At 35.4% G+C, this 15,405-nt stretch overlaps 1 protein-coding gene across 7 annotated transcripts in view; it reads right to left on the bottom strand.

The window, feature by feature from the left end:
• The window catches only part of KLHL5 (kelch like family member 5), a 58,582-nt gene that overhangs the window by 19,891 nt on the left and 23,286 nt on the right, over positions 1-15,405 (bottom strand). For 4 of the 7 annotated variants that reach the window (XM_054064889.1, XM_054064891.1, XM_054064887.1 and 1 more), the window contains 3 exons: positions 10,761-10,946; positions 3,477-3,613; positions 2,843-3,039 (listed from right to left, as the gene is read on the bottom strand). In XM_054064889.1, the coding sequence (XP_053920864.1) occupies positions 2,843-3,039; positions 3,477-3,613; positions 10,761-10,903 (477 nt within the window). In that variant the 5' untranslated portion in view covers positions 10,904-10,946. The remainder of the gene's footprint in view (positions 1-2,842; positions 3,040-3,476; positions 3,614-10,760; positions 10,947-15,405) is intronic. The other 3 variants (XM_054064888.1, XM_054064890.1, XM_009566576.2) reach the window with 1 other exon arrangement.

Genomic DNA, 15,405 nt, shown 5'->3' with positions numbered 1-15,405 from the left:
AGATACAGATCATGATTCTATCAACTGTATTTTATATCCCTGATGCATAAAAATCACAGTTGCTCTTTATACAGCATTAAATTCATAAGTGATCACTTCAGTTTATTTCATGTTTCACCTAATGCACCCTGAGGATTTTTCAAGCTTTAGTTTGCAATGTGAAAAAATAGACCTGTTTTGATGATACTTAAAAATTACTGTCCTCTAAAAATACAACTTATCAACTGTCAAGAGTAAGCAATAAAGTAATGCAACACTTAAGTCCTTTTAGCATAACATATATCTACATCTTTAATATGAAGAAGCGCAGCATCAAATCCTTCTTATTAATTTTTTTCAATTGCATTGTATTATGCAATTAAAATCATGCTATAAAATCATGCTAATGTTTTCCAGTGACACTAATGAACATTATCCAGACAAAGCAGGTCTATTAGCAGACAGAGGCCTACTGGGATTGGTGGTTCAGTTTAACCGAATGTTCATTTCCTCTGAATTTCCAGTCTTCATGTAAAGAACTATTTTAATGAAGCAGGTAAGATGTTTATCAAATTACAGTATGTGTCATAAAACCTGTTAAACCTGACAAGCTGCTTTATTTGCAGAAAAGCAGTTATATCGCATTCTGATTTTTTTTCCTGTCAAAGCAAAAGAAAAACTCACAGAAATTTATGTACATGTTCAAATTAAAATGTAAGTATTTTATATTATTAATTACCTTCTACTTCAAGTGCTTTAAAAGAACCAAGTTTCCACAGAAAAGCCAGAAGTATACAATATACTCTGTATAATCCCCCACTGTTCTATGCTGCCCACTGCAAATAATTCATTGCTTTACCAAACAGAATTTCCAGGTAGTACAGATGCGCTTAACCTTACACTCTAATACTTAATGGAACGAGCATCAAGTAGCTAGCACTTACTACTGTTGAACATTTTCTTATTTCAAACAGCTTTTAAACAAATGAAATTACTTGGGGATTTATTTTAATTGAAGATCCAATTGGACTATACATTTCTATGCAGTTTCCATAGCAACATTCATTTCAAACTAAAGAAGCTGCTTCTCTATTACTCATTATTACTAAAATTCAATTTCATGTCTCTGTTGGAACTAAACAACATTAAAAGAGGCCTTGGGAAGAATTCATCTAGAACAACTAATTAGTTTTGAAAATGGCTTTTTAAAATCCACCTAATTTAAATTTCATCCACGTCAAAGCCTTAAAAGCAACAATTTCACAACTGAAGTAAACAACGGGCAAAAGGCACAGAACTATTTTCCTGTGGTGTGAACAAAAGAAAGATAGGTGCTGTAGAAGAATGGCTATTAGAAACTTCACAGCCCCTTTATGCCACTAAACAAGTCTTGAATTGCCAGTCAAAATAAAGCACTATAATCCCTAACATTCATCTTTAAAGATGCATTACTCTAAGATTTATTACTGTTTGATCTTGGCAGTCCACTTAAGAGACATGATAATAGCATGGACCAAAGTATACATGTATGCTGAAAAAGAACAAATAGATAAAAGGAGGAAAGTTCTCTTTTTTGCGTACTTTTTGTATCCTGCCTTGCTCAACATTAATTCTAATATTCCTCAAAGCCATAAACCACGTTTATCTTTACTGTTTCATCTGAGTGTCTACATAATTACATTCTCCTTACTTTTGCTTGAGCAATAATGAAGATCAAGAATAGAAACATGTAAGTTACAATCTGTACACTACTATTGACCTGTTTTGGTAAAATTCAGTGTGAATGTGATTTTAAATACACCACCTACGAAGAACATTATATCATATAAAAAAAAAGAGCTATTTTAACTTGTTAAGCATACTAAATTACGTTATTTTAAGCTAAGAAGAAATAAACTTTAAAAAAAGGAGTTTTAAACCCAGCACAGATTAAGGTGGCAAAAGGCAAACCCATGGATTTCTAATAGTAATTACAAGACAGAAATCACTCCTCTTGGATCTAGGCCAAAAACTTAATGGCAATGTGATGCCATGCCCCACAAGCAAATTAAGTATTATCTTCATTTCCACATCTCTTATGCAGTATCTACATGCCCTCATTCAGGTCCCAAGAGCTTACATAGGTGAAATTTCATCAAGAAAACAAAACCACGCCTCACAAACCTGCAAAGAACAGATGAATTTGCATCAGAGATAATTCTCCTGCTGCCTTCTGCTGATAACATTACTAAAATACGCTTGTGAGAAGGAAAAGAACTTTTTACTTTAAAATAAACGATGACCATTAAGAAGATGAAGGTTAATTAAGTCGGCAGGTCAGTTTTTCTATAAATTAACTCAGAAAATATCATTGGCAAATTTGTATTTAGTCCCATGTTGCCTAGCCCAAGATAAATTGCTTGCTGCCATCCTGACATCCCATTTCTAAGAAATAAAGGATGATGTAGAATCTATATGAATGCCCGCATTCACTCTAGGTATAACATGAAACTCGATTACTCCAGCTCATTACAAAAAAAGAATTCTGCAGTTTCATTTAATAATGTGCTATTTTGGAATACATGATGGCAGCTTGCCTACTGCTAAGTCTGTAGTTTTTGACTGACAGAAATAAGAACAAGCTTTTGAATTACTTTACATATCAGAAAATCCCATTACTGTTACCATTAATGTTTGCTTATTTCCTTCCAACTCTAAACCAGCAACTTTATAGTTATTTTGCCATTTCTCTTCATGGGAACATATGTGCATTCTTGCTTGGAAAATGATCAAGGCTTTCTAGGGGAAAAATATTAGTATACTATTCAGGCAAACATTCTGTATTTTCCTTACTAAATAAAGCGGAGGAGACTTAACAACGCACCATAGTGTAATTGTGAGCCACCTTGTGCAAGTCGGTGCATCCCTGTGCATCAGCAAAAGATCGGATTCCAAGGCAATTCGATGGGTGAAGCTGCTTCATTAGGAATTTACAGCATGCTTCTACAACCTGAGAGAGCTGAAGAAGGCAAGCTGTAGACAACAGGCACTCAATGTTATCTTCTTTTAATTCAAGGCGACCTAGTAACATTAAAAAGTAGATCACATAATTTTGCTCTTATCGTTTGTTAAATTCCCCAAAAATCAGAGGCAACAGCATTATTTACAGATGACATAGCGGAACAGAAGACAGCAAACATCATCCTCAGCAACAGATAACCAGCTTTTCAAAATTAGTACCTATAATGATGTAAGAAAAGGGAATCCTAATAGTATTCCTTTTCTTTGTCAGACATGATACACTTAAAATATTCACATAATTTGTTAAATAACAGAATATAGTATTATCAGAGAAACTGTATCCTACCAGGAAATGATGATTTTTTAAAATTTATTTATAAGGAATTAAATCATGTGACCAATAATTTCTAAAGAGCATTTGAAATGTAGTAATGGAATATATAATGCTCACGGGAAGCCAATTCATTAGATGAAATTCCTATTTCCATTCTAATTACCTGTATATGCATATTGGACCAGAGCCCATAATGCATTTGGCTCCACACCTTCCATCTTGATTTCTTCCTGTCTTGCTTCCCTTACGTCATTAGTGAACATTGCTGCAAAGTAGTCCGAAACAGAGGAGAGAACCAATCTGAGCACATGGTGCAGGAGAAAAGGAGAGAGACAAAGAGACGAAAAGAAAGAACACTTAGTCAACCTGATGTTTGTTAATTTATGATTCATTACTTTGCCCTTTGAAGGAACACTGTACTGAGAAAAACATTTTAAAATTGACAAACTGCTCCATGCTCTAGTTCTCCTCTATGAATAATGAAGTACTGTTACTGAATCTACATTTGCTGCTGAAGTAAACGAATTACCCTTTCAAAGCTCAATGACTTTTAATAGCCAGCATGACATACCCCACAAAAATGCATAAATTGGAAAAGGAATATAAATACACATTATGGAAATAATAAAAAAATTGAATTGACTTCCATTTATATTATGTCAGTTACTTTTTTAAATGTGAAAGAATGGTTACTAGTCCTTTTCAAAGTGCTTTAAAATGCCTTTACCCTTGGTGCATGCATATGCATTCATTTACTCAAACTGATAACAGAACTATACACAGGAAACTTGGAGATGGTACAGACAGAGTAGTCTCTTTTAAGGGTATGTATTTAGCCTTTTGTTAACAGTTCTGAGTATTTTAAGATACCATGTAAGCATATTACTGCTTGACATACATTTCTTTGGATTACTGAGAGTAAAACAGAGTATATATAACAAAGCTGCCCCATGAATTGTGCAAGAGTTGTCATGTCTCAGTATGTGTTCACAGGACTCGGGTGAGAAAGAAAGGAAATCACGTGAAGCAGGAATATGCAACCCATAGTTCTGTTGTATGAAACCTACCATAACTATTCAATAGATTTGCTGGTCTCGTCTCCAAGAGACCTCCAGGAACAGCCTTATGGTTTGGATCAGTTTTTGTGCTGCAGCCATTCACTGTTGTCTTGCTCACAAGGAATTAAAATATATACTTGCATATGTACTGAACTATATAAACAGCAAAGCCCAAGAATCAAGCCTACCTATCAGACTACACAGTCCATCTGCATACATTAAATGAATTTAATACTTCACAAAAGTCAGTTTATTCTGTGCTGAATCATTATATTGACTTGTTAAGATGACAGAGGTCAGGACTACAAAACAGAGTAAAATTAATGGAAAAGGTGAGCACCTGTGCTTAGGAGTAAATGTAAACATGCATTAATGGAGAGGATTTGCAGGTACATACGCAAAGTCATTAACTATAAAGAACTGTCTCTTAGTTAATAAACTGCAAAGTAATAAATTGTTGACTAATTACAACTACTTTTTTGTTGCTGATTTTCTGACCATTGACCATTTGGTCAGGCCTACAGCAGTGTAATCCTCTTTTTCTACTTGCTGAAGCAACAGAGTTTCATTAAGAGGATATGGGGAAACAATTAATTTTAATATCTCATATGACTGAAGTTTTGTAATAAGAAATAAAGTTCTGTTATTTCAAAGTACATATTTTTATTGAACTATGAGATTTATTGTGTGGCTGACTTTCTGAGAAAAATGAAAACATTCTGCCAAGGTAGAGCCACGTACCACTTCGGGACATTTCAACCTCAGACTTAATGACACCTGCCGTTGAATGAAAGTATGTCTCCCAGAGATCTACAGAATTTTAGTGAAATTAGAGGGCACATATATATGCATCAAAGGAAAGTTTCTTCAACTGCTTTTGATGCTAGAATGAGATGAAAATATCAGATTTGTATGTACAAAATAGGGGTTCTCAGTGGAATGGAAAGTGTGTAGATGGACAGATTTGAATACCCCAAGTACCTTGGCAGGTCCAACTCAGAATTAAAAATAAAAAGAAAAAGCAACCCCAAACTTAAAATATTCACCTCTGGCAATACTGACTTAAAAATTCTACACTGAGCTTGAAAAACAAAGGTCTCTGTGATGGAAAATGGAACCTAAAATCTAACCTTAACATTGTTTTTTTTGGTTTGTTGGTTTTTTTTTTTCCTTCCTTTCTTTTCCTCCCCCCTAACAGTGAAACTGGTTTAGCCACGCTATTCTTCAGAAAGTGCCTGGACTGTACATATCTTAGCAGTAACTGTTGAAGAAATAACAAATAACCCAAGGCTCCAGACAAATACCTTCTACCAGCTATACGATATCAGCAAATTTCTCCATGTAATTTCTAGTCTCAAAATCCTCCAGAAGAAATTATCAGCAATTTAAGATGCAAGCCATTCACTATTTTTGCAAGCTAGTATTTGGATTCATGAGCAGGTAAACGTGCTTTACAGTGTTAACTGCTTTCCAGAGAGTTACTTGCATATGCTGAAACAGGATGTGCAGCCCAGGAGTGGATCAATACAAGTAATATGTCAAAGTATAAATTATACTGCTAATAATGTAATAATAATTTTAGCCAAGAAACATGCTCATGTTGAAAAGGTATCCACACTTCTCTCTTAATTCAACTAATTTAGAAGAAAAGTTCTTTTAAAGAAAGAAAAGGAATCAAAAGATACAGTGACAGTCCATTAACGTGACACTGAGCTCGCACAAAAGAAAACAAAGGGAGACTTCCTGCCAACTGGCCTTTTCTTGTCCTATGTTTTTCCCATTAGTCAATAAAAATCCATTACTACTTTACTCATGCTATTTGACAGTCACTTGTTCCTTGATCTTTTAATCTCACAGCTAGTAACTGATTCTTTTCTTTCAATCTTTTTTTAGATTGTTTGAAATGAAACTGCATTTCTACATATAGATTATACGTCATGAAGCAGCTAATACCATCACAGAAGTGAAGAATCCATGGAAGACTTTCCCCATCCATATTTGACCTTTTTGCTAAAAAGCTCTAAAAGAGTTAAGTATGATTTTTCAAAAGGAAACCTGTGCAATGACTATAAAAACTAGACTTATAGAAACATTCTCCTTGTTAAATAGAGCCATCATGGCTCTGTTAGTATTTGACATAAAGAGAAGCTCTTTGTGCTATTTATTAATCATTAAAATTAACATATTCATCCACTGATTAAAAAAATCCACCGTGACAGATTAATTTATTTTGAAGAGTTTTCTAATGTCACTGTTAATTATTGAGAACCAGTAAAATATTTGTAAGCAGGGAAGAATGCCTGAATTAAATTGTACTTTTTGTTGGAATTGCTACATGCTGCATCATCTAGACGGTTTTCTAGGGCTTCTAAGCAATTATGTAAAATGCCAATAGCTGTCAAACCCAGCAATTTACAGATTTACTATCTCCCAACCTGATTCACCTGACAGAATGAAGTGCAGCTTCTTAACATCTTAAAGATAAAAGGGATGCTTCTAGGCAACTCCTTGTTTGTGACTGTGTAACAGCTGAAAATAATCCTAGGGAACTCAACAACACACTAGTAGCATGCACAGAAGTTCTAATGGGATACTGAATAGTTCAGTAGAGCACCTCATACCTTGTGGCTTCAGTAGTTTTTATTCTTGATTACAAAGCATGTCAGCAATAAAAAGAATATATGAAAAGCATATTATCCCATGCTACTCATACATCTGTGTTTATTTAAATTAAGTATGCTTAAATGTAAGCAATACCTAAAAATACACACAATATTTTTACGTTAAAATGATTTCCAATTACAGCTCTCTTGATGGAAATCAAACCTTTCAAAATCCATTTGCTGCTTCTGACACTGAAATGATGATTACAATAAAACCTTTAGTAAAACTTTTCAAAACAACTCTGCTGTTAGTAGCAATAGTACCTTTTTAACATAAAGCTATCACAGAACTGCTTTTTTATATGCTTTGACTTTGTAGGAAGACACTTTGTGTCAAGCTTTTATAAACATGTAGCTGAAACAAACAAACAAAAATTGCTGGTGAAGAATTTACAAACTAAGGCAATACAGACTATGAAAGAAAGGATTATTAAGCCATATGGAAAAGTAGTAGAAAGATAAATAAGTCTCAATATAAAAAAATCTGCCCACCAGGATTTGTGTTCTTCCAAACAAGCTTCCTAACACCTAAAGTACATAAGCTTTCATTAGCCTTCTTTCCTTCAGTTCCATGGTTTTTGTGTTTCCATCTTTCAGTGTCAACAGGAAGATACAAAATGGCTCTACACAGATTTTCAGACTGCTGGTTTAAGGATGCAGAGGAGGTTTTAAATCCCCTCTGGCCACGAATTTACACCGACCTCCCTTTTCTTATGTGAATGTTCCGATTAGGTTATTACAAACCAAAACAAGCTTTTATTATGGATACAGCAGTCAGCTGAATGTAATAAACAGAAACACCATAAATGACTTAGGCATCTGAAATTGCAGTGGACACAGAAAAAGTGCCTGATATGAAAAACTTAAACTAATTAATTTAATTTAATTAAAAGTCTGAGAAAACTTCTTTACGGAACTGCAGGCTCAGGGAGCAGGAATATAATGCAATTTTTCCTTGAGGACAATTGTCCCCTTTCCTTCTTGCTTCTTGATCTCCTAAATAGCTGCAGTTCTTAGCTATAATTTCAACACAGAATGAGAAGACATACAGTCTTAGAATAACAGAAAATCATGACTACAAGTGATAACTCTTACTTGTAGTAGACTGAATTCTTTGAATAGAGAGAAACCAAAATCCTTCAGAATTTTACAGTAATACATTACCTGTGCTTACTACTATTGCAGACACCAAAATCACTGCTCTTTTCTCTAAAAACATACATTGTAAACATCAGAACATTCAAGTATCATCAAAAGTAGAAACTAAGAACTAAGAAAAAAAAGACAGGAACTATTAAAAATGTCAGGTTCAAAACAGAAAATGTGAAAACACCTCTCTCTATGTGAGTGATTAATAATTAAAATTTTTTTTCTTACCAATTCTAAACGACCACATAGTAAGAAAAACCTTATTACCTTTGTTAAAAAAAAAGGAAAAACAAGCTGTTCAGTGTAAATGAACTTTGTTTTTCCTACACATCTAATAATGCCAAGCCATTAAGCCAATATCTATTTAACACATCTTTTGCTGCTTATTAAGTCTTAAGATAAAATGATTACTAGTGTTCTGAAATACACTGATTGCTCCAACCTGCAGTCGATAATAAAGAAGTCAGAACTTGGATGCAGGCAGTAAAAAATCCCACAGATTTTTTTTCCCTATAACATAGGCTATTACAAGTATACAAAGTCAGTCTTAATTTCTCTAAAATTCTGAACCAATTCCATCTTTATCTTTCCCACTATGGAAAAGTTCAGTTTTCAGTGAGGTACTTTCAACATATTGAGATGAAGACAGTAGTTATTGCTATGTTTCTCTGTGAAAACAAAACAGTAAGAGAAACAACTTACTGTGCAAAAGGCTAAGCTTCTTTCTAAGTTACTCCAACATTATGAAATAAACTAAGGACAATCATAAGCCTCCCACCTCCTGCTACAAGCTAGCTTTCATGCATATTTAAAACACAGAATACTAAATACAGCAAGATGTTTCTCCTCCTAAGAAGAGAAGTCGAGAACAAATAACAGGTGGTAGCATGTGCCTAATGCATTACAGCAATAGATACAGAAGCACAGAATGGAGGAGCAAAGTCAGTTCTATAAATAAATGAGAAACAGGTATGAACCACATAAAAGAAACGTTTGGCATACAGAATGTTGTCTTTCTGTTTATCTTGTTGCAAAAAATCCCTAAATCTTTCAGTCCTTACAAGATATTTGCAGCTGTCCTCTGCACCCTTTCTACAGTTTTTAACTATGACATAAATTAGACTCCAAAATTGCATTCTGCAAAGGTGCTACTTTAGCCACATAAGGAAGTAAAATTATTTCCTTATTATAACCACTATTTCACCGCATTACAGCAGTCCAAAGCTCTTTGACTTCTAAATTACTTCAGTGGGTGCAAATCTATTAGCAGGGTGTGCATTCCCTGTTTTAATCTGATTCACTCTTTCCACAGGGACAATGCAGTTTTGCAATTAAACAAACTGAAGACCAATTTTAAGCAACTCTGTAGCGACAGGAAAAGCCAAATCATCTTGCTCACCCTACTGTCGCTCCAAAAAGGATTCATCATCATCCACAGCTACATGGCTCTGAGTGTTGACAAAGGAATTCACTTCAGGGATTGGATGCACCCATTTAAGCAGTCACTGCAGTAAGATCTGCTTATATCAACTTGGACAAATCACAAATAGTCTTTGTTAAAAAATGAAGTTTCATATAATGAAGTCTCTGAGAGCAATAGCAAGTTATGACATAACTGCCTCCCTGCTTCTCAAGTCAGCTCCCATCCCCATGCTATCATTCCCTCAGTTCTGTCAGCACAACAGCATGGACAATATCTGAATAAAAGCAGAGATCTGGCTTTTTAAGAATGCCAAACCTCTCCCCTCCGTTTTTTAACTATTACAGTATTAAGCTGTAGTTTCACTGTGGGGGTAGGAATGAGCAATCAAATGTGGAAATGCTTTAGGCTGCTACTTCTTATTTCATAAGATCTAATCTTATGAAACCATTGCTTAATTATACTGTGGCTCCTATTTGAACTATTAATACTGTGCATTACATACTCTAACATGCTTCATTTATGCACACTTTTGTTTCACAATCTCTGGTGTTTTCCTAGCTTTTAAGTGGCATGCTATATGAGCTATTAATTATGCAGACAACAGATAGAGTAATGTTTGATCTAATTTAGCCCCCTAACACTTACTGTCCGTGTTCAGTAGTCTGCTATCAAAGGATTCATCTTAATATGGGAGCAAAAAAACTTTATGTACACAGAATACTGCCCTTATTGCTAATTATGACTCCAAGAACTTAATTGGTAGTAGAAAGAAAAAGTTAAATCTAAGAAAAATATTTTATTTCATTCTATGGTACAGAAACTACTACAACTTAGAATATTCTGAGGGTGCATCTTGGAATTTTGGGGGGTTTATTTTATTATGTAAATTATTATATTATATAAAATATTATCTATTACGTTTGAGGTCAAAAAGTAGAATGTGAAACCATCACAAATATTTTTGACGCTGTATCACATAGAAAAGATAGAAACTAACTTTCATTTTCTAAGTAAGTGTTAAAAAACAGAAGCATGCTTAAAGTATTCTAAATTGTTTAGGATGTCCTGGCCTTTTTTAAACAAGACACAGCAAATGCTTTGAAGATGCATTTCTAACTGAATACAAAGTTACCTCAAAATTATAATAAACTTACCTGTGAGCTGGAATTCTGCGATCACCAGCAACCAAGACCACATCACACAGCTGTTTGTGTCTAAGATAATTCTCCATCTTTTTAAAAGTTTGTTCCGCGTGGTTGAGAGCCTGAAAAAATTCATCTGAGGTACAAGGCTCCATAGTTTGACAAGATGATAAGGTATGACTGCTGTTGGAGGTTCTGCTGAAGACAATAACATAAATCTTAAATCACATAATATTAAGCTGCAGCAATTATATGCACAGATGATAAAATAAAAATCACGTGATTTTAAAATTGACGTACGTGATTTGTTTTAACATATATTACCTTGCTATTCTATTTCCCTTCATAGTCATGCTTTCTCTCTTCTTCCAAACCTAATCTAAATGCTTGTAGAAAAGGTACAGACAATGTTGTGAGGTTTAGACTGGATATTAGAAAAACATTCTTCACTGAAAGGGTTGTCAAATATTGGAACAGGTACCCAGGGAAGTGATTGAGTCATCATTTCTGGAGGTATTTAAAAGAGGTGTAGATGTGGCACTTAGGGACATGGTTTAGTAGTGAACTTGGCAGTGTTAGATTTATGGGTGGAGTCAATGATCTTAAAGATCCTTTCCAATCTCAATGATTTATGATTCTAAGGAATCAAACCTCTCCCTGCCACATATGTTAAAGCCTTGCTTCATACTTAGCCTAAGTTGGCTAAAACAAACCTCAGCATATATGGAACTGCTAAACGACTGTGGGCATGCGGGGGGGGAAGAAACTTAAGGAAACACATCAAAGTACCACCACTTCTACTGCATAAAGCCCTGTGTTTCCAAAATGAGATCTAGCAGTGCAAAAGCAAATACAGGGTAAAAGCAAGCGTGGATGGGGACAAAAATGATTCCTGTTCATACACAGAGCGGCTTGAGAGGAGAAAAGAGGAACAGAGAAAACATAAAAGAAATGCATGGGCCTAGGATATAACAGAGAGAGTCCTAATAATATACACTGAGGGAAGTACCTTCTCCTTTTCCGATCCTTAACTGACTACTATTGGCTTTTCCACAAGTGCAGGCAACTTATAAAGTAGTCTGGACAAAAATATTTGGAAAGACATGGATTCACAAGATCTGCATGCCAAACTGCTTTCACAAAGATGTCAGGAACTCAGGCAGCATGCTCCGGGTTACATCTACCAAGAGACCTAGCTCAGTCCTTAGACTACAATATCCATCTCTAGACAGAGCTCCTCAAAATCAAGGTCTAAATTTTCAGCAGAAAGTGTTCTGTAAAGGTATTTGTTGTTCATTTTTATTTTGTTTAGTTTGTTTGTTTGGGAGGTTTTTTAATGTGCTCAGACAGCTAAAAGGGCCATGCAGTCTGGCACTTAATTCAAATCAAAGTCTAGTAACAGACCAGAAATTAGATACCTGCCTACCTACTTCCCTTGGAGGACTTTATCTTAAACATGCTCTATGCAGTAATGGTTAGCCATTTATTTAAGCTGTGTGAACTTCTCATCCTCCAGGGAGTCACTTGTTCTGCCCCACCCACCAAAGCTCCAACAAGCTGGAACTGGAATTCTTTGTGGTCATGTGGGACACTGAATGAAGGAACTCATACAAGTGAAAAATGTAACCATCTAACCATAAAAAACATTATGTCGGCAAAATTGAGTGGCATTCTCACAGTGAATGAGCCAGAAGTACTCTGGGAAAGTAACCCTTAAACCAGCAACCCTGCAAGTTGAACAAAAGCGGAAAGAACAGGGTGCTGCTCAACAAGAAAATGCTGATGAAGTTATTGTTTGCTATCATAACTTATCACCTCCTCATTTATGGTGCTACAGGTTGGGTTTGTTTTTTTTTTGTTGTTGAATCATATTTCAACCCAGATTCCTCAAATTATCTCCAATAATAATGATTAAAAAATTATGATATCAGGGTGTATTTACATTACAACCTCACAAATAGTTGTGCATATATACATGCACAAATAAATACTTACCTTTAGATGTAATTGAAGAAGCAACAAACTAGTATGGAGAAGGACAAAACTTTCCAATCCAGCACTGTGCTGGACCAGACCCTCACTAGAGCTATTGCCAGCCCCAAGACTGCAATACAGTCTGCACAGAACTCAGGTTGTTACTGGCTCTTGTTCAATAAGGAGAAATAATTGCAGTGGTATCTTTTCTACTACCCACGATAAGGAACTTATTCAGGACACAGAGCCAAACTTAGTTCTTCCCCTCATCTGAAGAAGTTCAACCCTATACCTGTGCCTTCTAGTCAGTAACTTAAAAATCATTTTCTGTAAGGAAGAAAAAGGAAAGAAAGATTAAGTTCAGAGACCCATAAAAAGAATATGAAAGAGACTCTAATAGTTGAGGTACTTGCAATAAAAGGAAAGATACAGCTTCAGGACCTATTTATGTTTATTATCCAACGACTGATTATGAAAAACCTCAAATCTCTTTCCTTCCCTGAACTGTTTAATGAATCTCTTTCCCAGTTCAGTTTGCCACAGCCAGGACAGCTTGGGAGAATACATAAACAAGGAAAGAACTGAGGAAGGGAAAGACCTGCTTTTCTCTGTCGCAGTATTAGTACTGAAATGCCTTCCAAAGTTCCTGGACTGCATCCCTTTCACCTAAAGAGAGGAAACATGGGTATCTAATCCTGACCTGTGAATCCCATGCTCAGAGCAAACACCCAGCTATGAGGTCCTGCAGCTCTGAGCAACAAGGTGGCTCCGCTCCTTTTGGATTTGGGTCTCACATTTATCTTTAAGTATAGCTTGAACTCCCCCTTCCACAGGCTAGAGGTGTTTGCTACTTTTGCACCCCTCACACATACTACTAAGAAAATGACATTAAAGGCTGAGTCTGTCAGCATACGTGATAAGTGTATCAAAGAACCCTTCCTGCATATTCCTCTAAAATAAGATTTAAGACAGTATTTTTAACACGCTGAGTAGTAATATTATTACAAGTGTCTTAGAACATTAGTTGGTAGGGTTTTCTTTTTGTATTCTCAAAAACTTCAATCAGTTTTCTTGGTATTTCTTTTCTTTCCCTATTTGTGTGAAAAAGATCCACTGACTAATTTTTATTAAGTATGGTACAATTTCAGGATGATTGTAAAAATATGTTGCTCTAAAGACGAGGTCTTTCCCATGCCAGCTACACATTTGTTAACAAATATACATATACTAAGGATGCTAGCTTCAGCTTCTCTGCCTAATAAAGAATTTATATAAGAGTATGCATTTTGAAATGAAAATTATGTATAAGCCATGCAATAAACCCATTAATTTTTAAAGGATTTTATTTCTTGAAGTAAGATGTTTGGAATAAGGAGCTTTGTGCCATATAACAGTTCATTGCAAAGCCATGAAGCAATTAACTGTGCTAGTAAGTGGTGATAAACGAGCTTCAAAAGTAAAAGCATATGTGATGATGATGACTGGAGAGCTGAATCCACACCTCTCCTTCTGCTGTTGTTTCAGACTTTGTTGTTGCACCTTAAAGCCACAGCAGTTTTCAATATAAAGACACAGCAAACCACACTCACTTTCTTTCCTCACATTTTTACTAAACTCCTTTCCTGAAAAGCAAGGCATCAGTGTTTTTCAAATTTTATTGGGGAGAAGCACAAACTGTTCCTATTGATAGGATTTGTTATTTTAATTTTTTTTTTAAAGCACTGAGATTAATTTTAAGGAGGAGTTGCAATAGTTATTTTTATAGCAACGACACATATTAGTTAACAAGCTCTGAATTTCAATAAGTATTAACCTTGGCTATAACAAAGTTGCAAACCTGCTTTTTTCAAGCATTTATTTTAAATTCTTTTTAGGAAGGTATCCTTTAGGTTAAATGCCTCCATGTTTGTCTTTGAAATAAAAATGAAGCAAGCAAGACTTCATTATGACTAGAAAAGGTCCATTTCTCCACAAGATAACATATAATGCTATGAATTTGCAAAACTGGAGTTTCACTGCAAGGTAAGTGTGACACGGTTAGATTAAGTGTGTATAGTACAGATGCTGACCTTAATATAAAAGTACCACCTTGTCTCCTAACCTTTCACAGCAAGTAACAGCTTATTTCGTTGCCTTAAAAAGTGACATTTCTTTTGACAGAAGCAACATACTTAAGTGCAGCTGGTTACTAGAGCCTTGACTGGACAAATAAGCCAGGCAGCATTGCAATGGGATTTCTCTCTGCAAAATCTTGTTGGAGAAGATACCCTGAATATACTGCTACTACACCTACTCAGCTGGCTGGTTCACAGTGTCAACAAACGAAGTTTTTCAAAAGATTACTACACTCTGTCTCCTTTTCCCACGCCATCCACCACCCCAAGTCTAGCACTTCTCCTTTCCCCTCAATTCCTTCAGGCATTGCCTCACTAGGCAGGAGACAGCAAATAACACAACTAATGGGAAACTGTGCTGCACAGCCAGCTTGGCAACAGATGAATCCTGCCCCTTTTCAATGAAGGCAGTAACCAGGGTTTCTCTCCGTTAAACCAGCTGCCATTTGTGAGGACTGACATTATCTTTGAGACTTCTGCCTACCCTCACATTAGAATGAAAGCGGCCCATGTGTTTTAAAGCTACCAGGGAAATGGCAGAGGTGATGCAAAACACAACTTATAAACTT

This window comes from Cuculus canorus, chromosome 4 (assembly GCF_017976375.1).
Source record: "Cuculus canorus isolate bCucCan1 chromosome 4, bCucCan1.pri, whole genome shotgun sequence".
NCBI lineage: Eukaryota > Metazoa > Chordata > Aves > Cuculiformes > Cuculidae > Cuculus > Cuculus canorus.
Note: the sequence above shows the minus strand (reverse complement) of the source record. Positions and strands in the feature narration are given on the sequence as shown.